Source organism: Sus scrofa, chromosome 14 (assembly GCF_000003025.6).
Source record: "Sus scrofa isolate TJ Tabasco breed Duroc chromosome 14, Sscrofa11.1, whole genome shotgun sequence".
Classification (NCBI taxonomy): Eukaryota; Metazoa; Chordata; class Mammalia; order Artiodactyla; family Suidae; genus Sus; species Sus scrofa.
Genome location: NC_010456.5, coordinates 66,716,989 through 66,743,102, shown reverse-complemented (window position 1 = coordinate 66,743,102; position 26,114 = coordinate 66,716,989). Strand labels below are relative to the sequence as shown.

General features: G+C 35.8%; 1 protein-coding gene across 33 annotated transcripts in view; it reads left to right on the top strand.

The window, feature by feature from the left end:
• The window catches only part of JMJD1C (jumonji domain containing 1C), a 326,067-nt gene that overhangs the window by 223,809 nt on the left and 76,144 nt on the right, over nucleotides 1–26,114 (top strand). For 19 of the 33 annotated variants that reach the window (XM_021073644.1, XM_021073659.1, XM_021073657.1 and 16 more), the window contains one exon: nucleotides 18,299–18,412. Coding sequence is in view for 5 of the 33 variants with exons in the window: in XM_021073643.1 (XP_020929302.1) it covers nucleotides 18,299–18,412 (114 nt within the window). In the remaining 28 variants the exon portion in view is untranslated. Of the gene's footprint in view, nucleotides 1–13,420; nucleotides 14,307–18,298; nucleotides 18,413–26,114 lie in introns of those variants that run through there. The other 14 variants (XM_021073658.1, XM_021073652.1, XM_005671030.3 and 11 more) reach the window with 6 other exon arrangements.

Sequence of the window (26,114 nt, the reverse complement as noted above, 5' to 3'; positions counted from 1 at the left end):
GATAATCCTCATCTTTTTTAGCATCAAGAGGAAACTACCTTTGTGGTTACATTGTTTGCTATTTAGGCTCCTTTCTCTCTTTTCATTTAATCTAGAAAGGCAGCATTGCCATTTTCTGAGGCTGCTTTAACTGCCTGTTATTTTTAGGAATCCAAGGCATCTTAAATAGGTATCTCTGTGCATAATATGAAAAAACTTATCCTCCAGTAGCCCTAGGTTATTTGAATTTGAAAACCTAGTGTGTGAAATTGATCTCTACATGATTCTCATACCTTCACATTGAGAGTGAGTAGCTTTCCACTGTAAGCTATTGGTAAGCTATTTAAAGATCCTTTGCTTCCTGAGAGAGTAGGAGGTTGAGTTAACAAAGTGACATGGAGACAGATCTGTCAAAAGAATGCCTAAGACCTGAATTGGGCACTCTGTCCTGAGATATGATCAGTCTAGGCCAGGTGTTCTCAACCAAGATTCATGGATCCCTGAAGCAATGGTTCCCAAAGCTGACTGAACATTATATTTAATTCCAATAGAATGTTAAAACTAAGGATTCCTAGGCTCATTCTTTGTTCTTTTATTTGATGGTCAGTGAGATAACAGCCACAGGAGGAGACATAGGAGTTTCTACTGTGGTGCAGAGGGTTAAGGATCCAGCATTACCACGGCTGTGTATAGGCCACAGCCGAGGCTCAGATTAGATCCTGGCCTAGGAATTTCTTTATGCTTCAGGTGTGGCCAAATAAATAAAAGAGGAGACATAGAAGAGGGACGTGCAAACAAAGTTTATTATACTCACAGGTCCTGGAGAAATAAAGTCACTGTATGTAGCAAGGGAGTAGGCTCAACCAAGCAGATGGGGAACCAAGAGGGAGCACAAGGATCTGTAGGGCTAGTGCCTTTCTTGGGGAATCAGATTGGATTACACATGAAAAGGAGCCAAGAAAATTTCATTGGTGCATTTTAATGTTAATAGGTCATGGTCAGGGAAGGGCAAGAAAGGGAGCTTATTACAGATAAGGTCAGCCTTATCAACCTGATGCACCTGGTAACCTGTGCAGCATGCTTGCAGCCTGTTTGTGGAGATCTTGAGGCAGTGGGGAAAAGATTTTAAAGAAGTTTTAAAAATTTACAATAAAGTGCCCATCCTCAGAGTTTTTGATGCAGTAGATAATCAGGATTAAAGCTTAGAAATGTATGTTCTTAGAAGATTCTCCAGATCTTGGAAACCCTGAAATTGTGGTGCAAAATTTTGTTATGTTTCTGGGGAGCTCTGCCTTTTATTAGACTCTTGAGAGTATACTCACCCCAAACAGGTTCTGAGGATATTGCTGTAAGCCACTGATTCTCAAACTTTAGAGTGCTTCAGAATTACCCAAGAACTAGTTAAAACCCCACATTGCTAGGCCCCACCCCCAGAAATTCTGATTCTAGTAGGAGTGGAGCCTCAGAATTTGCATTTTAAACTAGTTCCTTGATGTTGTTGATGCCATTGGACAGGGGATACCCTTTGAAAACCAGCCACTGTTTTAGGACTTGTCTTATGCCTTGAGCATCAAGCTCTGGAAATAAAGTATACATTTCAGGATTCTTCACCAGTTAATATAATAATATACATAATGAAGCATAGCAAAGCTCAGTCTAGTTCACTACTGTAGGAGAATGGTAAAGAAAACTTCCTCCTCTTTGGCAGAGCAAGTGGCAGTGGAAAGTACGCAGGGATTTGTAAGTTGACCCATTGATAAACCTGTTTCATAAGCAATTATTTCTTTAAAAAAATTTTTTTTTGCTTAAGTATAGTTGATATACAATATTATAGATTACAGGTGTTCAATACAGTGACTCAGTTTTAAAGATTATCTTCCATTTATAGGTGTTATAAAATATCTACTCTATTCACTACATTGTACAATATATCTTTATAGCTCATTTTATAAATAATTGTTTGTACCTCTTAGTCCCTAGCCCCTATTCTGTCCCTTCCTCCTTCCTTCTCCCCACTTGTAACCTATAGTTTTGTTCTCCTTATACATGAGTCTGCTTCTTTTGTGTTATATTTACTAGTTTGTTGCATTTTAGCAATTGTTTCTTTATGTAGCATTTCTTCCTATCAGAGTAGAAAAATTCATGGTCCCATGACCATTTAAATTTTTTTAATTAAATAATGTTACTTTTTAAGTATGTTCATGTTATCTAAGCCCGAGTCAAATACAGCTCAGAGTTAAAGAATAAAATATAGTTTGACCTAAATGTGTCTAGAAGCAAGAAAGATGATTCTAAGGATTCCTGAAATTAGGAAAACTTGTTCTTCTTTAAAAACTCCTAAAAACAGTGGTCAAGTGTTTAATGCAGGGAAGCTTTTAGATCCTTAAAAAAAACAACTGTTTCAAAAGCTATAAAACACTACTAAATCCACAGGAGTCCCAAAGAAGTTTATTTGCCCAAACTGCTTGCAGACTGTCTGAAACTTTGAAGGAAACTAAGGTCTTGTAAGGAATCTTTATTATCCATGAAGCATCTAATTGTGAAACTTTTCTCTCTCTACAGAGATAATCTTAAGCAAGGCTTCTGGGCATCACTAATGGGCCTTAGCTTTTTCCCTTCTCACTTAGCCTTGGGACTTTTGTTGCCTCATCTCTTTAGAGGGAGATATCCTCAGTGAAACAAGAACTGACCTAAATTAAGAAAACAGCTTTAGAGGTTAGAGGGGAGGGACTTTGTTTAAAGGAAGTATAGCAGTTATATTAGTGATTATTGACCTGAAATTAGGTTATAGATATTTATATTCTCTGTTATGATTTTTTAATTTTTTTTTTCAGTATAACTTGTCTTATATTAGAAGGGAAGGAAAGTTCATTTTAAATGAATTGTGATTTGTTAGTAATTCAAAGAAAACACTTCATTGCTAAAGTCTTTATATAAAAATTCCCTTTTCCATTGCAATCTTTTTTACTTGGCATTGTAGTTAGTACTCAGATATTTCAGGCTGTCAAAATGTTGGCATAAAAATATGATTGAAACTTTTGATTAAATTTGGTATTATCATATGATACTTTGAATCTAAATGCTACTTAGCGTATGTTGTCATTATCATCTAAAATGTATTTTTAAAGTAACCAAAATAGCTACTATATTCTACTTAATGGAAATAGTGAATCTCCCTTGTTGAAAAATTTAGCTTCCAGACTGTTGCTGACATCATCAGAGTTTTTGACAATTAGGAGATAATGAGGAAATAATGGTAGAGGCTTGTTGACTTGTGCTGCACAAGTAGCAGATGTTTGCCAGAGAAAAATGAACAAAACCAATAAAGAAATAGATGTCCTATTCAAGTTTCCAGAAGTACAAGCAGTGAAATGATTAAGATAAATTGGAAAATACATCTTTTTTTAATATTTTATTTAGTCTTAACTTTGAATTTCCGCTGTGATTTTGTGATTATTATTAGCATTTTAACACATGCTTTGCATTTGTTGTTGGGTTGATTTAATTTTGCAGTATTTTTTTTTTCTTACAAAATTACATTTACTTCTTCATCATAAGAGATAAAAGGATTTGTGGATTACAGAAATTCTGTGCCACAAAAGATTCCCATGTAGTTTTATTTCTGCCAAGCAGAACAACCCTTTTTTAATTTATTCTAAAATTCTGAAATTTTTACTTTTATTTCTTCCACTTTATGTGAATAATACATGAACATTCAGCAGTACTCTTTTATGTTTCATATGTACAAAAGTAGTAGCAGTGTTTATGAAAAGTTTAATTTTGCTTATCTTTGCTCTTAAATATTATGTTGCTAAAAGAATACAGTATTACCATCTTAGAAAGAATCTTTAATATTTTACAAACAACCCCTTGCGAAAGCTAGAAATGGCATCTTTCAGTAACAGTCTTATCAAAGTAGTTTTCATATAGATTATTCTTGATTGCTTCTAGTTATTTAAAGCCCACTACTTCATGAGTAAGTCTGCTTTGGTCTGATAATGTTTAATTATTAAAACATTTGGGAGTTCTGGAGTCCCCATCATGGCGCAGTGGTTAACAAGTCTGACTAGGAACCATGAGGTGGCAGGTTCGATCCCTGGCTTCACTCAGTGGGTTGAGGTTCCGGTGTTGCCGTGAGCTGTGGTGTAGGTCTCAGACGTGGCTCAGATCCAGTGTTGCTATGGCTCTGGTGTAGGCTGGTGGCTACAGTTAGACCCCTAGCCTGGGAACCTCCATATGCCTCGGGAAGTGACCCTAGAAAAGGCCAAAAGACAAAAAAGAAAAAGAAAAAAACAGAATAAAATAAACATTTGGGAGTTCCTGTTGTGGCTCAGCAGTAACTAACCCAACTAGTGTCCATGAGGATGTGGGTTCAGTCCCTAGCCTCAACTTGGTGAGTTGAGGATCCCAAATTGCTGTGGCTGTGGCTGGCAGCTGCAGCTCCAATTTGACCCCATAGCCTGGGAACCTCCATATGCCACAGTGTGGCTCTAAAGGAGTTCCTGTCATGGCTCAGTGGTTAACGAGCCTGGTTAGGATCCATGAGGATGTGGATTTAATCCCTGGCCTCGCTCAGTGGGTTAAGGATCTGATGTTGACATGAGCTGTGATGTAGGTCACAGATGCGGATTGGATCTGGCATTGCTGTGGCTGTGGTGTAGGCCAGCAGCTATAGCTCTTATTTGACCCTTAGCCTGGGGACCTCCATATGCCACAGGTGTGGCCCTAAAAATACCAAATAAAAAAAAATTTTTTTTGTACGTTTTTTATGCTGGAGTAGAATTGGTCTTCCTGGAAATTTTACTTACAAGCATCTTCCTTTTCAGATAACGCAACCCTTTAAATAATTATACATAATTAATTATTGTTTGTTCTCCTTTTCTCCAGGCAAGACATTATCCATTCCTTCAAATGATCCTAATAAGCTATGATTTTTGATTGTTGACACATCTTAGTATGTAATTGTTCCTCTTCTGTTATGATGTCCCAATTAAATAAAATATTCAAAGATGGTATGACCAATGCAAAAATCTAAAGTAATACTTCCTTTCATCTGGGTACTTTGTGTCAAAATCTGATTTACAACCACTCTGTGCCCTCTTTTTAAAAAATACATAACTTCTATTGGGTAGTGTCTTGAAATCCTCCAGAATTCTTTCACATGAATTTCTAGGAAGCTAGATCTCCCTTACATTCTGCCTATGTAGTTGATTTTTTAACCTAAAAATACAACCTAACCTTTTCATTATTAAACTTAAGGATAATGCTTTTTCCAGTTTTTCTTTATCATTTTAAATTCTAGGGCTTAGTTGCATTTTTTGTAAGATGTGTTTTTGAATTATTCAGTTACTCGTTTTTGTTTTTGTTTTTGTCTTTTTGCCATTTCTTGGGCTGCTTCTGCAGCATGTGGAGGTTCCCAGGCTAGGGGTTGCATCAGAGCTGTAGCCACCAGCCTACGCCAGAGCCACAGCAACACAAGATCCGAGCTGCGCCTGCAACCTACACCACAGCTCACGGTAATGCCGGATCCTTAACCCACTGAGCCAGGCCAGGGATCGAACCCACAACCTCATGGTTCCTAGTCGGATTCATTAACCACTGAGCCATGAAGGGAACTCCAGTTATTTGTTAATTTGCAAATAAATACAGCCTTCAGGTAACAGTGTATAAGACCAAAGATGAAGGGATAGCATGTTATAGGTTAAAAACAGTACTATTGGAGTTCCCATCATGGCTCAGCAGAAAAGAATCGACTAGTATCCCTGAGGATGCGGGTTGATCCCTGGCCTTGCTCAGTGAGTTAACGATCCGGCATTGCCGTGAGCTGTGGTGTAGGTCACAGACTCGGCTTGGATCCCATATGGCTGTGGCTGTGGCTGGCAGCTGCAGTTCCAATTCAACCCCTAGCCTGGGAACTTCCATATGCTACATATGCAGCCCGAAAAAGGAAAAGAAAGGAGAAAACAGTACTATTATTCAGTACTCTTTAACTAGATACACATACACTAAGAACTGTCATCTAGCCTATATTTCATTGACTTAACCTATTGCAGGTTTTTTTAATAAAAGTAATATTTGTTTTTATTAAAAGACAAATTACTCTCAAAGAATTTGGCTCTTAGTAATCACTGTGTGGGGGTTTTCTTTGTGTTTTCATGATTCTCATTATCCATCTTGGAGTTTTTCTGTCGTTCAAATTTACTAGCATGTAGTTTTTATCTAAATTGCCCCTTTCCTCCCTTATAAATATTAATATAGATATTTGTCTCTAATATGTTGATAATGTCATGGTTTTTTCCAAAGATTGTCAGTAATAGTTCTGAGTTTACATCAGTTTAATATTCTAATATGTCATTTATTTGGACCCATCTAAACTTGGAATTTTGGTTGTTTAATTAAAGCATAAAGATTTTCCTTTTTTTTTTTTTTTTTTTTTTTTTGCCTTTTATGGCCACACACGCGACACATGGAGATTCCCAGGCTAGGGGTCGAATCAGAGCTGTAGCCACCAAACTCTGCCACAGCCATAGCCATGCCAGCCTGTACCACAGCTCACAGCAATGCTGGGTCCTCAACCCACTGAGTGAGGCCAGGGATCGAACCTGAATCCTCATGGATACTAGTCAAATTGTTTCCATTGAGCCACGACAGGAACTCCAAGATTTTCATATTGTTTTTTGATAGTAGAAAAGTGAAGATAGTCTAAACTTCCAATACAGAGAAAATGTGTAATAAAATTCCATGCTTGTTTGCTTAAGTATTTATTAGGTAGCTGTTTTAAATAATGTCAGTGTAATAACATGAAAAGAATACTAAGTAAAATGAGCAACTTACAAATTGTATGTACCTTAATTCTTGGTAACAAATATATATATTTGTGGAGTTCCTGTTGTGGCTCAGCAGAAACAGGCCCAGCTAGTATCCACAAGGATTCGGGTTCAATCCTTGGCTCCACTCAGTGGGTTAAAGATCTGGTGTTGCAGCAAGCTGTGATGTGGGTCATAGCCGCTGCTCATATCCAGCCTTGCTATTGCTGAGATGGAGGCTGGCAGCTGTAGCTCTGATTCAACCCCTATCCTGGGAACTTCCATATGCTGCACCTTTGGCTCTTAAAAAAAAACTATTTTATGTTGAATTTTTTTCGTAATCCTGCTTATTTCTTCTGATAGGTGACATGTAAGTAAAGCATATTTAAAAATAGACATTTATATGTTCAACCTCTTTTCCTTGGTAGTGTATGATTTTGTACTTTCCTCTAGACTGGTTTCATTTTCCTTCATTTTAAGTTCAAAGTTTAAAGTTTTATTCAGCAGATGGCATAACACTTTGCTCTTTGCCACCTCATTCATATCAACAAGCATGAAAACAATATAATTCTTTTACCCTCTCTTACAATGTAAAAATCATTCATTCAGCTATGAATTAGGAAATCCAGTTTCTATCCCAGGGCTTCTACAAACAAGTATTTTGACAAAAAATGTCACATAATCTCTCTGAATGTCCATTTCTCATGTAAAAATGAGATCATTAACCTCTAAAGTTATGTTTCTATTTTTTTAACAACTTGTTTTCTTTTATTAAATTTGTTCATTCGCATTTTACCCCCTCTGATTTGCAAATCCATCTTTACACTATATTCCTATACTTATTACATGATGCTATTTTTGGGACTTTTTAAACTGTGTATTGATTACTATTTATTTATGCTCCAGTTTCATACTATTGTATTAATTAGAGTACTGAAATATCTGTTAGCGCTGGTTCCCTATCATTGATTTTTCTTTTCTTTCTTTCTAGACTTTTCTGATTATTTTTGCTTTTCCATTAGTTTAGTTTGTTTAACATTTCCAAATCTTATTTTTATCAAAGTTATGTTAAAGTTATAGAATAATTTATAGAAACATTACATATTATTGATAGAGCTTAAAAGGAAAAAATATGTAATATTCAGAATATTATAATATGAGCAAGGGAACAAAAATAAATCAGCAAGCATGATCACTATATTAATGAATTTTGAGTTAACTACTTCTGAAGCTGTAGTGATAATATTTTTAGTGGTTTTAACAGAAGTGTGAATGACTTAGGAAAGAAAATTAAACATTTAATTATACTCATGTTTGGCTTTATGTGGTGACTGAATATAAATACAACTTTGTCCTAGTAACAATATAAAATACAAGTTTGAATAAGATGTAAATATAATTTTAAAAATACCATTTGGAATTACTTATTTGTGGAAAGAGAAATTGATTATCTCAATGGCTCACACCTGTTGTAGAGAAAGAAAAGTACAGTCAGCCCTACCTATTTGTAGTTTCACATGTGAGGATTCAATCAACCGTGGATTAAAAATTTCAGAGAGGAGTTCCCGTCGTGGCGCAGTGGTTAACGAATCCGACTAGGAACCATGAGGTCGCGGGTTCGGTCCCTGCCCTTGCTCAGTGGGTTAACGATCCGGCGTTGCCGTGAGCTGTGGTGTAGGTCACAGACGCGGCTCGGATCCCGCGTTGCTGTGGCTCTGGCATAGGCCGGTGGCTGCAGCTCCGATTGGACCCCTATCCTGGGAACCTCCATATGCCGTGGAAGCGGCCCAAGAAATAGCAACAACAACAACAAAAAGACAAAAAAAAAAAAGAAATTTCAGAGAAAGAAAATTCCCAAAAGCAAAACTTGGAGCCTCCTTACACCAGGCAACTATTTACATGGTATTACGTTGTATTAGGTGTTAAAAATAATCTAGAGATTATTTAAAGTATATAGGAGGATGTGTATAAGTTATATGCAAATATTATGCTATTTTATATAAAGGACTTGAGCCTTCATGGATTTTGATAGCTCTTGGACCTTGGAACCAATCCCTCGAAGACACTGAGGAATGACTCTAAGTGAAACATCATAGTATTGGGAGGAATAAGGACTCTGTGATCATGGAGATTCTGAAAGAGAAGTCTTAAGATAGGATAAACCAATAAAACTACTTAAGTGTTAGAGTATGTGCTTTATTAGTACTCAGAAAGACTAGAAAGAAAAAAATAAAAGAACACTGAATTCAGCCATAATGCTTATTGCAGAACAGGCTATTTGCATAGGGTTTTTATGTTCTCAACAGTGATTTTTTTTTTTTTCCTAGTCAACTACATGTCATAAACACATATGACACGATATTTGCAAAGGTAAAAATCGGGGAGTTCCCGTCGTGGCGCAGTGGTTAACGAATCCGACTAGGAACCATGAGGTTGCGGGTTCGGTCCCTGCCCTTGCTCAGTGGGTTAACGATCCGGCGTTGCCATGAGCTGTGGTGTAGGTTGCAGACGCGGCTCGGATCCCGCGTTGCTGTGGCTCTGGCGTAGGCCGGTGGCTACAGCTCCGATTAGACCCCTAGCCTGGGAACCTCCATATGCCGCGGGAGCGGCCCAAAGAAATAGCAAAAAGGCAAAAAAAAAATAAAAATAAAAATAAATAAAGTCTTAAAAAAAAATTAAAAAAAAAAATCGGACACATTCTCTTTCACTCTTTTTTCTCTTATGACTGGGGCAATTATCAAGAATATAGTGACGAAAAGAGGGAAAAGTATACTATTTCTAGACATGCTATACATATTGCTTGACTGAATGTCCTGCGGGCTTAAGGGAGGGAAGAGAGTTTAAAAATCAAGATTAGGTCCATATCATCTGGAAATCCTCTTGAAATTTCAGGGGCTCTTGAAGGTGCAAAATTGCTACACAACCTTTGCAGTGCCTGAAAGAGCTGCATAGATTCATTAATGTGAAGAGGTTAATCATTTGAGTGTTACCAAGATGCAGGAGTTGCGCTTTTGAGTTTGTATGTTCATAGATTTATAGGACAATAGGGAATATTAAATTTTTCTGAATCTAGTCAGCCTTCAAATAAGGCCATATCAAGTTGAAATTCTCTTTTAACTATACTATTATTGCTCTTTTCTTCCTATCCTTATGTCTAAAAAAAATACTTAAAATGCTAAGGCACTGAAACTTACAATTTTTTTGGTAAAGTCTACATACTTAGAGAAATCCACTTGTTTCTTTAGGCATCTGTATAAAGATGAGGCATTTATTTATTTTATGGCACTAGATAAATGGAACTAAAATGGTAATTTTAACTCTTATTTTCATGTTTCACTATTCTACAATTATTGGAAGGAACAGATTTTCTTCAGATAGCCATACAATATTGCCTTCCTTTTAGCCTCTGTTTACTTTCTCACCTCTGTTGATTTATTCAGCTTGTAACCTAGAAACCATCTAAAAAGGAAGGAAGTCAGAGATGTGTATTTCTGTGCAGTAACTGGAGTAGTTTCCCCTTCCTCTAGCTTAGTTTAGCTGCCAGAAAAGACCTTTTACCCCAGCTCTCCACCTCAACCAGAAAAAAAAGAAAGAAAAAAAAAAGCAACTCTTCAACTTTCTTCTGTAATTCATTAAGCAAGATATAAACCATAAGAGCAACCAATTTAAAGGACTAAAATGCTACTGTCCTCAAATTGGTGCTTTTTGTTGTCTAAAAGGTGATAACTAATATCATCCCACATAAGCTGTAAGAATAGGAAAGAGTTAAAGGAGACTTGATGGAAAAGTTGAGCAACTTATGCTTGCTACCAAGTGGTTTCTCTGTATTATTACTTGACTATTTTTGTTTATGTTAGAAATTTGCCAACATATCAGACCAAATTCACATTCACATATTTATAAAAATATTTTTCAAGGAGTTCCTTCTGTGGCACAATGGGTTAAGAATCTGACTGTAGCAGCTGGGGTCACTGTGGAGGTGTGGGTTCAATCCTGGACTGACACAGAAAATTCAAGGGTCTGGCATTGTCACACTTGTGGCTTAGGTTGAAGCTGTGGCTCATATTCTGTCTCTGGCCTGGGAACTTCTATAAGCTACAGGTATGGCCTAAAATTAAAAACAAAGGGGGGGGGAAGAAAAATTGAGAGTTTCCATCGTGGAGGAGCAGAAGTAAATCAGTGAAAGTGAATCCGACTAAGAACCATGAAGTTGTGGGTTTGATCTCTGGCCTTGCTTAGTGGGTTAAGGATCCAGCATTGCAATGAGCTGTGGTGTGTGCTTCAAGATGTGGCTCGGATCTGGCATTGCTGTGGATGTGGTGTAGGCTGGCATCTGTCGCTCAGGTTCGACCCCTAGCCTGGGAACTTTCATATGCTGTGGGTGTGGCCCTTAAAAGCAAGAAAAAAAAATTATCAAGCCTAGTTTAAATATTTTTTAAAAATTATGGTTTTCAGGTTGTTGTACCTGTGTACCCTTTATTTACATTAAGAATCAACTATAGGATTTCCTATGTGACTCATTGGGTTAAGGATTCGGCATTGTCACCGCAGTGGCTCGGGTTGCTGCTGCTGCTGCTGTGGTGTGGGTTCAGTCTCTGGTCTAGGAACTTCCACATGCCTTGGGTGGGGAGGGGAAGAAGTGACTATATAGTATTTCTTTATAGTAATAGAGAAGCATCTAATTTTTTTAAGGACCACACTTGGAACATATGGAAGTTCCTAGGCTAGGGGTCGAATTAGAGCTACAGTTGCCGGCCTACGCCACAGCCACTTCAACTCAGGATCCGATAGGAGTCTGCAACCTACACCACAGCTTACAGCAACGCCAGATCCTTAACCCACTGAGTGAGGCCAGGGATCAAAGCCTCATGAATCCTGGTTGGGTTCCTTAACCGCTGAGCCAGGAAGGGAACTCCAAGAAGCATCTAACTTTTAATTCAGCCTTATTGTAGTATGAAATATAAGTAAGTTATTTTTCAGTATTGATGTTAATTACTTTGACTTTGTAAAAATTATTGAATCCTATGTCACTAGCAATATGTAAATAGTGTGGCAGTTGGTTTGTTAGCGAAGTATAGTTCTTTATGCTTTTTGATTCTGTAGGGGACTAATAGTACTTGAGGAACAAAGTCAGCTGTTTTTCAGTTAATAACATATAGTCAGTGTGAGTTTATGTGAGATTGTAAGATGAATCTTGGTAAATATTTAACTCATTTTGTAATGTACGATAACTTGTAGAAATACAGTGCGACATACATTTGTTTTTTCTTTTCACGGCCACACCTGAAGCACATGGAAGTTCCTGTTCTAGGATCCTTAACCCACTGAGTGAGGCCAGGGATTGAACCCACATCCTCACAGAGACACTGTTGGGTTCTTAATCTGTTGAACCACAACAGGAATTCCCAGTAACATGTATTTAAAATTTGATAATTTGTAAGTAATGAAGCATTTGTTATTGCTTTGTTGTTTGGGGCTCAGAATAAGGCTGTCATTTATCTAGTGTGTTTTTTTGGTAACTTTTATTAATTTGAATTCTTTTAATACCATATGTGTTTTTATATTTGTATCTTAAGTTATTAATTATGAATGAATTTTTGGTATGCTGTATGTGATTTAATAGTCACTTGACTCATTATTAAAAATTCTCATTCTAAAGTTATATTTTACTACCGTCAGTGTTCTAAAGCTGTATTTTACTAGCATTCTTAGAATAATCATTACCATCCTTAAAACAAAAAAGGATTGGTTGAGATTTTTATAAGTGTAAGTCCATAATAGCCTAAATTTAAAATGTCTTGTTTTCTGTGAAATGGAACATATTTCTGGAATAGATATAAAGGAACAGGAGGCTGGTCATTGAAAGTTTTTCTCTTAACATGGTTTGATAAATTGGTTATGTGTGTGGTATTAAAAAATCAGTATGAATTTTTAGATTTATTGAAAGTGAGATCCCTTCAATGGAACAAATTTATAATAAAAGACCATTCACAAAAATAGGTGAATATTTTCTCACACTTGCAGGTATCTGACATTCATTTTTCATGTTCAGTGTGTATATTATACGTGCAGCCCATATCTCAATTCAGACTAATATTTCAGGTGCTCGGGAGCCATGTGTGGCTTTTATAGGTTTTTATAACTGAACTGTGTAAATAGGTCTGTTAAAATTTCTTTATTTAAGTATAGTCAGTTTATAATGTGTTAATTTCTACTGCACAGCACAATGATTCAGTTTTATATATATATTTTTTAAAATATTCTTTTTTGTTATAGTTTATCATAGGATATTGAATATATTTTCCTATGCTCTGCAGTAGGACCTTGTTGTTTATCCATTCTCTGTATAATAGTTTACATCTGCCAGATTGTTTTTATAAAGAATGAAAATGCTTCAGGAATATTTTTCAATCTGCCAGTAAATAAATATTACCAGTTTGTTTTTCCTTTGAGTAAAGTGTCAGATTGCTGATTATATCATTTGATTTTACTTATATTTTTATTCCAAAAATGCTTTAGACTTTTTTTCCCTGCCTTTTAAAAAAGTATATTTCTAAGGAGAAATGACTAAACTCTAAAATTCTTTACTTGACAGCACACTGAAAGTATTTTTGATGGTTTAACATTATACTTTATTTTTGAGAACTCAAGAGATACATACTTTGTTTTCTGTACTTTCTCACCTTGGTAAATCTGGAAAGCAAAAACTTTGTATTTGCATTTGCTTTATGAAGGAGACAGTAAACTTGAGCTCTCAGTCTCGCCACTAGTCTGTCTTTGTCTGTTGTTAAAATTATGAGCCAGTCTCTATGGCGCAGCCAAATGAGTAATCACCAGTAATGTGACTCGTGCTGGAAGTGACTCCATCAGCACCTGTGACGGAGGATTAGTTACAGTTTACAGAGCACCGCCTCTTCCCTTCTCTCAGTGTGCCCTAAGCCAAGTAGTCCGTCTCATTTGGGTGTCTGCACTGTTGGAAGCTACTGCAGTGTGTTTCCACACAGACGGAGTACAGTGGGAAAAGGCTTTCTCTAGCTGATGGATGGCTGTTCTCTCTATTTGGAGTATCTTACTGGTTATGTAAGCGACCTCGAGAGAAATTATCCTGACCCAGATCGGAGGATGCAGTAGTGCTTCAGCTGCAGGATTTCTTAGTCGTTAACACTACCGCGCTGATGACAAAGAGCGAGTTGTAATCCTCATCACTGCCGGGACCAAGCCAGAGCAGACAGAAAATCGTCATTTGCTTGTCGGAGACTTGTTAGGTTACAGCCTCTGCTACGTTCTGTGGTCTTGGCTTTTCTTACTCTACAATGACGCCGCCGAAAGTGAGCTCAGAAATGCTTGATTTGAGAGCCATTTGCCTGTGATTTTTGAAGACTTAAGGAAGTGTTTAGGTTAGATTAAAAAATACTGCTCAAGAACAAAATGGAAATGTCAGCTATACTTCCTGACCTTTAAAGCCTTGTCGTGGATATCTGAGATATAAAGATACTTTAAAATTCTCAAGAACAAAGTACGGTTTGTATTTTTCTGCTTCCCTTTTCTTTTGTCTTAATTTACATTTGGTTTTGCTTCTCAGCCTTAGAATTAAGGTCGCTGTCTTTTATAGGTCCAGCCTTAGCGTTCTTATTTTAAGACTTTTTAACTATTTCATTTGTTTAGAAAGAGATTATTGTGTCTGTAGTAATTTCATAACACTGTAACGATTAAATTAAAAACTAGAACTCAGTTGTTTAAAGTATTATAGCAGAAATATTTTAGATTAGAATTTTAGAATATAATGTTTTAAGGGAAGTATGGGTATTTGTTTTGTGAGGCTTTTTGTGTGTGGTGTATTCTTGTCCCCACCCCCAACTTGTTTTCTAACAGTATCGTGTTTTTCAATAGACCTGCTTGGGTGGGAATTTGGACTTTGTTCTTTCGAGTCACTCTAGTTTTTTTTTGTTTTTTTTTTTTTTTTATTCTTTTTAGACTAAACCTTGACTTCTGAAATGTATCCTAGTTTTCTGCTTTAGTATTTTTCTTTAGTGAGATTTGTATCAGATTTTTGTAGTTAATGAGCCTGATTTTTTTTAACTTGGAAAAGGAATTGTTAAATGTTAACCGAAGGTTGTTAGAAACTCACACTGCAGACATAAACTCTGTGAATTTTCAGTTAAATGTTAAATGGTGAGCTTTAACATGGTTTGTTTGAGCAGCTGAGTTTTGTTTGAGAACTGTAGCTGATTTATTTAAAAAATGTTTTTTCGAGGAGGGCTCATCTGTTCGCCTCTTCCTCATGTGAATGGAATGTGGTGCAGCATGGAGCCCCAAACAGGATACAGTTGTTCTAAGCATTCTTCCTATAGCGTGGTAGGCCTACTAGAAATGCAGGCCCTCAACTAAGTATTTATTTTGGCTTTATACTATTTATAAAGTACAGTTAACAGAAAGGGCCGTGAAAGAACTCAATCCATTAATAAAATTAAGAAAGTGTTTTGTTCCATCTATGAATATTCAATTTTTAATTAGTAATTTTAATCTGGATTTTGAGAGGCTTTTTTTCAGCATTGGAATAATAGTCTTTTTGTGATTAAGGCCATATTCTGCTGTGACTTTCATCAGATGGTAGCTCATAGCTTCCCCTTAGGCTGTGGAAGTTCCTCATAGAATGGTGTATCTTTAGTCTTGAATTACTTAGCTATGCATGAGTTCTAGTTTCTTTACATTCCAGTGCACCTAGACCCATGAAATATTTACTACAGATTCATCATAAAAGCTGTGGAATCCATTTGCTTTTATTTAAATATCTTTTTTATTTTTAAGCTAATAATGTCTTTGAAATGTATTTGACTTGGATACAAAAATTAATAATGGTCACATCATTGATTTGCCAGTTTAAAGAATCAGAATGTATTTTAACTTTTAGTTTTAAATGTTGTCATCTTTATTTTTTCCATAAAGTAATAAGTCACATATATTTAGGGTTTTTTATTTTAATATATATTGAAACATTTCTTTATCAAGTACTCAAAGTTTATCAGTACTCGGTGGGGACATATTTGTGTTTTAAATATAATTGCACATTTTAAAATTTACAAGTCGTGGCTCTCTTTGCTATTTAAGAAGCATGGTACAGTTTTGACCTCCATTTGTACATGATTGATTATAAGTATTCATGTATCTGAAATAGACCATTATGTAGTTTATAGTTTTTTAACATTTCTGATAGCTAAATTCAACCAATGACTTTCAATTAGATATCTTAAAATGAGAATTTCTTTTTACTTTAGCTTAGAAACGAAACCTCTTTTTTTCCCCTAACTCGGTCATTTAAATTATGATAAATTGGCCTGTTGAAATTTACCCTGAGAACTCTGACCTACCTTAAAAAGCAGTGTTCTGAGAGATTCTCTTCACAAGAATGTTTTTCATATTATAAAATGACTAGGTCTCATAGGAAATGCAAACCACCTGTATTATTTGCGTAAGAAAGAGGCTTTCAGACTGGAGAGGTTTACTTTTTTTTTCAAATTCTACTTAATTGAATTGTATCTTTAGTGCTTAGATAATACCTTTTGTGGACCTTTTTGTTAACCTTCACAAGTTGACCTTACTTGGTACTGTATAAAAAGAAGTGGAGCATTTGATAAGTTCAAGGATTAAAATTTCTCTTGAGAGGTGTTTCCAGTGTTCTTTCGTTTACTAAAAACTAAACAAAGATATAATATGAAAATGTTACATATTTCACCTAACACATACTGGTAGACTTTTTAAAGTCTAAATGAAATAAATGCTCTTGGATTTCTTACAGACTATAGTCACTTGTTAGGTAAAATGGAATAGCATTTTATGAAATGATAATTCAAGGAATTTATTCTTACATGGGAACAGTAGCTAGAGATAGCTAAATAATCAGGAAATGTCTGTTTTGAAAATATAATTTCTTGCTCAAATAAAAATACTTTTGATACATATGTTGTACTTAAAAAGTTAGCACTAGGACACGGGAGGGAGGATCTTATTGTGATTAGATTTTCTAATTGTAAATAATGAAAATATATGGAGACGTAAGAAAGATTTTTTATGTTACACGTATCATAGAAGGATATATGTAAGTTCATAGTGTGGATCGTGTAGAAATAAGGCCTGTTTAAAATGCTTATTTATTCTCCTGTGTTTTTTATCTTTTTCAAAACACTCCTCAGTGACTCCTCAATCGAAGTGAAAGCTTTAAAAATAATTTCTTAGAGAAATTAACTCCTTAGGAGCAACTCTGACTAAAGATCTTGAAAAGTTTTTCCCAAGAGTGTTTATTAGTTGTGATTAGCAAGATGTTAGATTTCTTTAAGACATAAATAAGAGAACGAGAAATACAGTGGCTTTGGATCTCCTGGGGGTTTTTACTGTCTGTGCTGAAAGCTTTGGTTTGCATCCAAATGGTCACATAAGTTGCTTGTAGCAAGAAAGATTTCCCTGTGTGATATAGGTAATTTAGAAACTGAGTTGCTTGTTTATTTCATTTTCAAACTTAGATTCTTTTATAGTTAAGCCACTATGTGTTTTTAACTTAGTAGAATATTGTTTACATTTTTAAGTTATAAAATAGCACTGTGGGTGTAATACACCTGGTTTTTATTCATGCTGTTTCTCCTTCAAAAGTGAGTGCGGTAGTCATATATGCATACATATCCTCTTCCTCTTGCTTCTTCCTCCTTCCTCTTCCTTTCTTGCCTCCCTCACTCCCGCCCCCCACCCCAAGATATGAGTAAATTCCTTTATGTAAAAGTTGTGTCATCTTTAAAATAATCGAATGACCATGTATTGGATCCTCCCTCTATGTTCTGTCCCCCCCAGCCCCAGTTTTACTTTGTTTTATTTTTTAGTGGTGAAGATCTGGTGAAACTTTACTGAAAGGTGGTTTTTGTGTAATACCTCTTCCCTCCTTTTCCTGCACCCTTCCCCCATACTGCTCTTACTGAAGCAGCTGGATTTTTATTTGTGCTTGGGGCCAGTGCAGGGGCGGGGGTGAGTAGTACATGGGGTGGAGTTAGAAGACCAGATGCATCCTGATCATTTAAAATCCTTCTTGATGTGAATGAGCTAGGAAAAAAAGCGGTACAGATAAATCATAACTACTCTTTTGTAAAGAATAATACTTATAATTTTTTTAAAGAATTGGAGTAATGTGCTCTCTTACTCAGTTTACTTATTTAGAAACAATTTCTGTTTTAATTAGCATAAGTTTTTATGCAAATGTATATTTAAAAAAAATAAATTGAGGCCTATTAATACCCTAGAATTTTTTCATACCATCCTTTAAAATTACATCGTTACTTTTCAATAAATGGGAAATATTGTATGGATAAAAGCATCACTTTAGATTATAATATGAAAACTAGAATTAATTGGTGTCCTAAAGCCATTATGATAATGACTGTAATACATTGTATTTATATATATACACGCCTTCACATTTTGAGAATGAAACCCAGAGAAGTAACCATTAGAATTTTTTTTTATCTTAACAGACTTTCAAACCTCTGGTTGAAAAAAGTGTACCCAGTACAATCACCGCGGTAGAATTCCTTGTAGATAAACAACTGGATTTTTTAACTGAAGATAGTGCCTTCCAGCCCTACCAGGTAAGAAAGTTTAAGTTGCTTTTAAAAATTAATGATTTATTAAACTTCACTGATACTCAGATACTCTTTTGAATATTCAGTTCTAGCTAACCATCAAGGTATATAAGGAATCCAATACATTTGGTAAATTTTAATTATAGGATAAATGATTCATTTATCTGATCAATAAATATACACTGAGACCTTACTATGAACCAGGCACCATCCTGTCGGTGAGAATGCACAAGTGAGCAAATAAAAGCCCCTGCCATTCTAAATAAAGTTCATTGTTAGAAAATAACTGGTTAGATAGTAGTATAAATTATCTTTGTCTCCAGCTCTAAAGATTAAGAATTGGGTCAATTAATGTAATTAAATGAGATTAGTGTTTACTATACACATACATATCAGTTTAGCATAATAGTAATTCGTTTTCTAAGTGGAAATTCTCCTTTAATTGTCATTTATTGAATTGTTCGGTTTCTGAATTTTAGATTCCAGTTGTTACACCTTAAATACAAGTACACTTAATTGGAAAAACATTTTCCTGGTAGGTTTTTAGATTTAAATCATATGGAGAAACTCATCAAAAGTAGTAAGCCAAATTTTTTTTTTTAAATCTCTAGTTAAGTTCTGTTAGTTTTTTCAGGGTAGGAGTAAAAATGCACATAAGTTTGTTTTCTTTGTATATTTGGATTTTAGATTGAATTAAATCAATACATTTTATAGGTTCCTTTTTACTTAAATATTTATGATATTGTAATAATTGTGTTGAGGGAACTAGTTCCACTTTTTTTTAATGCAGCTGGAAGTCAGTATTCCTGTTTCATTTCAGAATAGCTACTGTTTTTCAAAAATAAAATGTAGCGGCATGATTTCCATGGAAAGAACAAGAGCTTGAGTTATTAATGAGCAGTGGTTTGTTGTGTGTGAAGTTATAATACTTAGGAAATTAGTAGTTTTGTGCCTCTTTTATTAAATCTACCAAAAAGAGACGATAGTTCCCTCAGTTAAATGTTATTTCCTATTTTGAAATCATATAGATAATGCTTTTGTCTTTTCACATTACTTTTCATAGTTCATTAAATGGCCTCATTTTTGTGCTGTCAGTTTTTGCTCTTAGATTACAATATTAAATTCCGGTTTAATATTGGAAGTAATAGAGCTCTCCCCTCAATTTTATTTTGTTTTGGTTTTAGTTGTGATGCCATTTAGCTTGTTGTAGGCCTAACTATAATTTCCTTTCTGACCATCTTTTAGTGGGAATTAAACTAGATGAGTCTAGGTAAAAAAATCAGAGGATCTTCCAAATGAGTATTTTAATTCTCTGATTGAAGTTACAGAGCTTGGATTTGATTTTGAGAACTGAAATCATTATGTAGAAATTACTTTTAAAAATAAACTCTTCTTCCAGGTGGCCTAAAACTCTATAGCATGTTTATTAAAATTATAATGATTGAAAGAATGCACTAACATTTTAAAAGGTTTTTTTCCCACACATTTTTAAACTGTTTTAGATTCTGATAATTTTATTATTTGTTGAAAAGTAAATGCACAAGAGCTAAAGAGCTGAAGTCTTAATTGGATTTGATCATTTGTATGATTGTCTTTGTTAGCTCTTTATATTTTCCCTGTTAGTGTAGGTAAGTTGACCTCATGCCTAGAAGGATGCTATATTTTCCTGAGGTGATGTGATTTATTTGAATTTTTAACCATTCGTGTTTCACAAAATAATGTAAATTTTTAGATCTAGGAAATCAGAAGGAATTACACTAAGAACGCTTGGCTTAGGATCCAGCATACCTTAATTCTAGAGTTTCTTAGAAGTTTCTGAAGTAATGGTATTTAGTAGTTTTTTTATGTATCTTAATTTTTATGTTCAGTATTAAAAAATTTAGGTTAAAAATGTAAAAATATTTTCCCCAGTATGTAAATTAGGTACCTACTGTAATATTTTGAATGAAAACTTACTCCAGAGACCAAAGATGGCTCAGTCTAGGTTTTCAAATTTATTTATTTGAATTTGTCAAATATACACATATTCTAGGTAAAAGAAATGATTTTAGACTTCATATAATTAGAGTGGCTTTATCCCAGAATGCCCTTCTCTAACCAGTTGTCCAAATGGTACATTAAATTCCTTGGCATGTTAAACATGGCAGCTGTTCCTGGCATAGACTTTTGTAAATAGTGCTTTGACATATCTTAACCTTAGGGTAACCTTAAGTAAGTCAAAAGGAGTTTGAGGGAAATGGAACAAGTTTTTTATTATTTTTTTTATTTTTTTATTTTTGTCTTTTTGCTATTTCTTGGGCCGCTCCTGCGGCATATGGAGGTTCCCAGGCTAGGGGTCGAATTGGAGCTGAATCCACCAGCCTACGCCAGAGCCACAGCGACGCGGAATCCGAGCCACGTCTGTGACCTACACCACAGCTCACAGCAATGCCGGATCCCCAACCAAATGAGCAAGGGCAGGGATCGAACCCACAACCTCATGGTTCCTAGTCGGATTCGTTAACCACTGTGCCACGACGGGAACTCCAGAACAAGTTTTTTAAATGGTCTCTGTATTTTTTCTCATTTCTTAAATTTCATGAAGCACTTTCTTCTGAATCTGGGTGTTATTTATCCTTTGTAGACTTCTTAAGTGGGATGAGGAGGAGTCTTCTCTGGAAATAACCTTTGTGTATAGAGTGATGAGGACACATAAGTTTGAATTTAAAAATTGCATAAAATGATGCTACACTGTGAATCTGATTAAATCATTTTATAGTGGGAATTCCCATTCACTGTCTTTCTCCTTGAGTTCTCAGCATTTTATTCTATAGTAGTAAGCTCCCTTTAGTTTAATTTTATAGTTGTACAGCCCTATTTTTTAATATATCAGAATAACATATGCTAAGAGATTAGGAAACAAATGACTCAGAATTAATACAGATCCTTTCACTTTTTAGGTCACTGGTTTGAATCCTACACTTATCTCTTTGAATGACTTCATTCTATTGAATATGAAATGGCATGTATTAAAAGTTAGTTGATTTGGTCATTTTTTTAAGTGACATGTAGTTGGTCAATCAGTACAACAAGATTAGTTTTCAATATTTTAGAAAGTAAGTTGAATGAAAAGAGAGCAAAGCAACATCTTATAGACAGTATAATGAATACATATTAATTACATTGCTGAAGCAGCATAACATGGTATTGTTAATTCTGTTTTTTCCTTCCTTTTGCACACAAATGAGTTTCTGCTTCCTCCTTTTAGATTTCCTGATCATGCTTGGCTGCAGTTAACTTTCTTTGAAGTAAAGGGGGAAGGGAAAAAGAGAGGAAGTAGGAGGGAACTCTGTAGATTCTTTCAGTTGGCTAGGAAAAAGGAGGAAAAAACAAATTATTGGTTCTTAAGGTGCTTTTTATAGTTTTAGGGTTTTTTAAACTACTATAATTTCTGTGGTATGGTTGCTTTACTTTGGAGGGTGATTTCAGAAGCTTTAAAAAACTTTTGCACTGAAATTTGAAGTTTTGATCAAATTCATGTAAAAATTTTGATAATGAAATATGAACATTGAAATTTTAGCGTGACTTTGAAATCATATTGTCGTGGATTCTGGCTTCTGGCCATACACACACCTGCAGTTTTCAGGTTGGTTGCTTCAGAGAGGATATAGAAGAGATTATTTCTTACCTGAAAGTTGTGCATGACTCATGTCAATTAATCTAGGTTGGTTTGACTTGTTAGATCACTATTTTCTAGGGAATCACAATCCTCTTTGCTTTTAAATGTAATATGGGGCTAATACAAAGGGCACTAGCTTAAAACCATTAAGAGATTTGAAGCCTTCAGAATGTACTTGTTCAAAATTATGCCCTATGTATATCTTATTGTATATTAAAATTCATTGAAGTAATGAAGTATTTTCCCTAGAATAAGATAGGATGATTAAATTTGAAGTTCTTGGTCATTATAATTTGCTAAAAGTTCAGAGCTTAAAGACTTAATACTTCAGCTTTTGTCATTACAGATATAGCCATTTTGTCATTACAGAATATAGCCATGGAACTACTTGACTAAATACCAGATATTGTACTATTGTGCTGTGATTTGCTGATTGAAGGGAATGGGTGGAGCTTATCTGAGTGTTTTCTTAGTTCCTGGACTAAAGATTGATTAAAGACTTGAACAGAGAAAGGTCTTAACATTATTTAGTTAATGAAAATGTCTGAACTATGTCACATCTGTTTATTGTTTCTATAGTCCTTCAGTGAGAAAATTGTTTTCCAGTCGAAGTCCATTTTGAACTATAGTTTTTCCATTTTTGATTATATAAATTCATTGCAATTTCAGAATATCCCTAAGTTAGTTAGATGCTCAACACATCTGGTTTACTAAAAATAACTTGAGTGATGCCCGGGATAAGTTACCAGTAGTGTAGGGAGTGGAGTATAGCAGAGATAGGGTTAGGGTTAGGGTTTTTTTCTTTCTAAATTTGTTTGTTTGTTTGTTTTGTCTTTTTGCTATTTCTTGGGCCGCTCCCGCGGCATATGGAGGTTCCCAGGCCAGGGGTCAAATCGGAGCTGTAGCTGTCAGCCTAGCCAGAGCCACAGCAACTCGGGATCTGAGCTGTGTCTGTGACCTACACCACAGCTCACGGCAATGCCGGATCGTTAACCCACTGAACAAGGGCAGGGATCTAACCTGCAACCTCATGGTTCCTAGTCAGATTCATTAACCACTGCGCCATGACAGGAACTCCTAAATTTTTGTTATTAATGTTTAGAGTTGCTTCACAACCAGGATGAGGTGAATTTGAGTGAGGTGAAATTTAGCCCCCAGTTAACCTAGGTGAACAATTAACTGATTGTTTGAAGGTTACCAGTCAAATGTTGTATTTTGTTGAACTAAGTATTTGACATAAGTGAGCTACTGGCAAAGGTTTGAAAGTCTTGTTGGTAGTAATTTAGCTTATAAACAGATTCATTCCCCAGAGGACTGTGATGCTATTGCTAATAGCTGAGAGAAGGAAGTATACAGAACCTCATTGTTAATATTGCTTTGGTGTGTAGAGAAAAGACAATTTTTTCTAGCTTTTCTTTATTTTCATTTAAATTTGTAGCAAAGGTACATCACTTCAGAGCATTTTTAAACTGTATCATTCCTATAGAGGAAATGGGAATTTGACATTGTACAGGATTTACATGGTTATGTAAATGTTTTTGTCCCAGAATTCCTCTCGGATTTGTTCTCATTCTAGTATCAAATGACTGAAACACTGGAAGTGGATCTCTTAGAATATGGTAATAAAGTGTACCCATACTCCCACCCTCAAGAATGAAAGCATCTGCTCTTGAGTTGAGGAAAGAGACAGCCCCTGAAGGAAGGGCCTAGAGCTCTTAGTATTCCACTTACTGTTAACTCACTTGATTTTTTTTTCCCATAAAGGAGTCTTTAAATGGAAATTTTAGGCTTAGATTCTACTTCCCTTTAAAATTTTTTAGTATCTGGCCTTAGAAACATCTCAACTGTCTTCATTCATTTAACAGTTATTTAAATTATGTGGTTTTCCTCTTCATAGCATCCTGCTTAGGTACTTGATGGTTTTTTAAAAATTGATAAAAGTGTAAGCTATTGTCCTTATTTTTTTTCAAGGAGTTTATAATCCATGGTAATTACTTATATATTTATCTGTTAATTATTTATTTATCTATTTATTTATGCCACTCTGTGGCATATGAAGTTCCCATGCCAGGGATCAGATTTGAGCCACAGTTGTGACCTACACCAGCTTTGGCAACACCAGATCCTTAACCACTGTGCCAGGCCGGGGATTGAACCTTTTTTCCAGTGCTGCAGAGATGCCACCAATCCCATTGCGCCATAGCTGGAACTCCTAGTTTTGTTTTGTTTTTTTTAAACAGATTTCCTAGAAATAGACTTCATTTAAGGAGTCAAAGGGAGTTCCCTGGTGGCTCAGTGTGTTAAGATCTGGTGTTGTCACTACTGTGATTTAGGTCACTGCTGTGGTGCCATTTAGATTCCTCACCCTAGAACTTGCAGGTGCCTTGAGCTTGGCCAGAAAGGGAGTCGGGGGCAAAAATGCATAGTAAAGACTTCAGGAATACTAAGAAAGAAGTCAGCAGAGATTGAAAATAGTTGAGAGAAGTCTCATGAAGAAAGTAAAACTTGGGAGTGGCACAACGGATGGTGGCCACTCTGCAGCACTAATACACGGATTTGATCCCCAGCTCAGCACAGTGGGTTAAAGGATCCGGTGTTGTCACCACTGCGGGATAGGTTGCAACTGTGGCTTAGATCTGATCCCTAGCCTGAAATCCATATGCCATGGGGCAGCCAAAAAAAATTGGGGTGGGGTGAGGAGAAAGTAAAGCTTGAATGGGAGTCATTTGAATAGAGATGGAAGTAAAAGATAGGAAGAGTAAGCAGACTTTTGGCAGAAAGGACAAACAGTGTGATTAATGATGAGGTAGATCTAGGGGACAGCAGAATATCAGTCTAGCTAAAGAAGAGAGTTTGATTTTGAATAGTAGACATTGTACCAGAGAAAGAAATATTATTGGGTCAGATAAAAGAGGAACAGGATTGGTACATACATTTACTAAGTGGCTTTTATCTTGTAGGCCCTGTGAGTCATTGGAACTCTGAAGCACGAGAATATCAAAAACAAAATTTTCTGCATTAACAGTGACATCTGGTTATTGTAATATAGCAGAAGCAGATGATTGATTGGATCTTCACTAGTGTCTTGAAGAATCAGTCTAGCTATAAATTTTGTGTTGTTTTTTGTTTGTTTGTTTGTTTTTTGTCTTTTTGCCTTTTCTAGGGCCACTCCCACAGCATATGGAGATTGCCAGGCTAGGGGTCTAATTGGAGCGATAGCCGCCGGCCTACGCCAGAGCCACAGCAACATGAGATCAGAGCCCGAGCCACGTCTGCAATCTACACCACAGCTCATGGCAATGCCAGATCCTTAACCCACTGAGCAAGGCCAGGGATCGAACCCGAAACCTCATGGTTCCTAGTCAGATTCATTAACCACTGAGCCATGATGGGAACTCCCTAGCTATAAATTTTGAAGCCAGTTCATACAGTTATAGTTTCAAATCCTAGCATTGCCATTTCTTAGCTACGTGACATTGCAGTGGTCTAAAACATTTTAAATAAATGGTTTCCTCTCTTTAAGATAAATATAATATATACCTCAGAATTGTTAGAAATATTAAGTGAATGATACATTTAAGTGCTTAGTACTATATGAAAGCTGCTCAGTAGAGTTGCTGTTTGGACATACTCTAATTTTCCTGTTTGTAGATGGTGTCTCAAACTTTTCTGGTAAATACTTGAAACTTTCTCTTCCTACCATATGCAATCATTGGACATTTCTCTGCCATCCTCTGTACCTCTTTTTTTTTGTTGTTTGCCTGTTTGTTTGTTTTGTTTTTGCTTTTTAGGGCTGCACCCATGACATATAGAGGTTCCCAGGATAGGGATCTAATCAGAGCTACAGCTGCTGGCCTACAGCAGAGCCACAGCAACGCCAGATCCGAGCTGTGTCTGCGACCTACACCACAGCTCACGGCAATGCCAGATCCTTAACCCACTGAGTGAGGCCAGGGATCGAACCCACAACCTCTTGGTTCGTAGTCAGACTTGTTTCCGCTGCACCTCAACAGGAATTCCATATGCGCCTTTTTTTTAACAATCCATCTT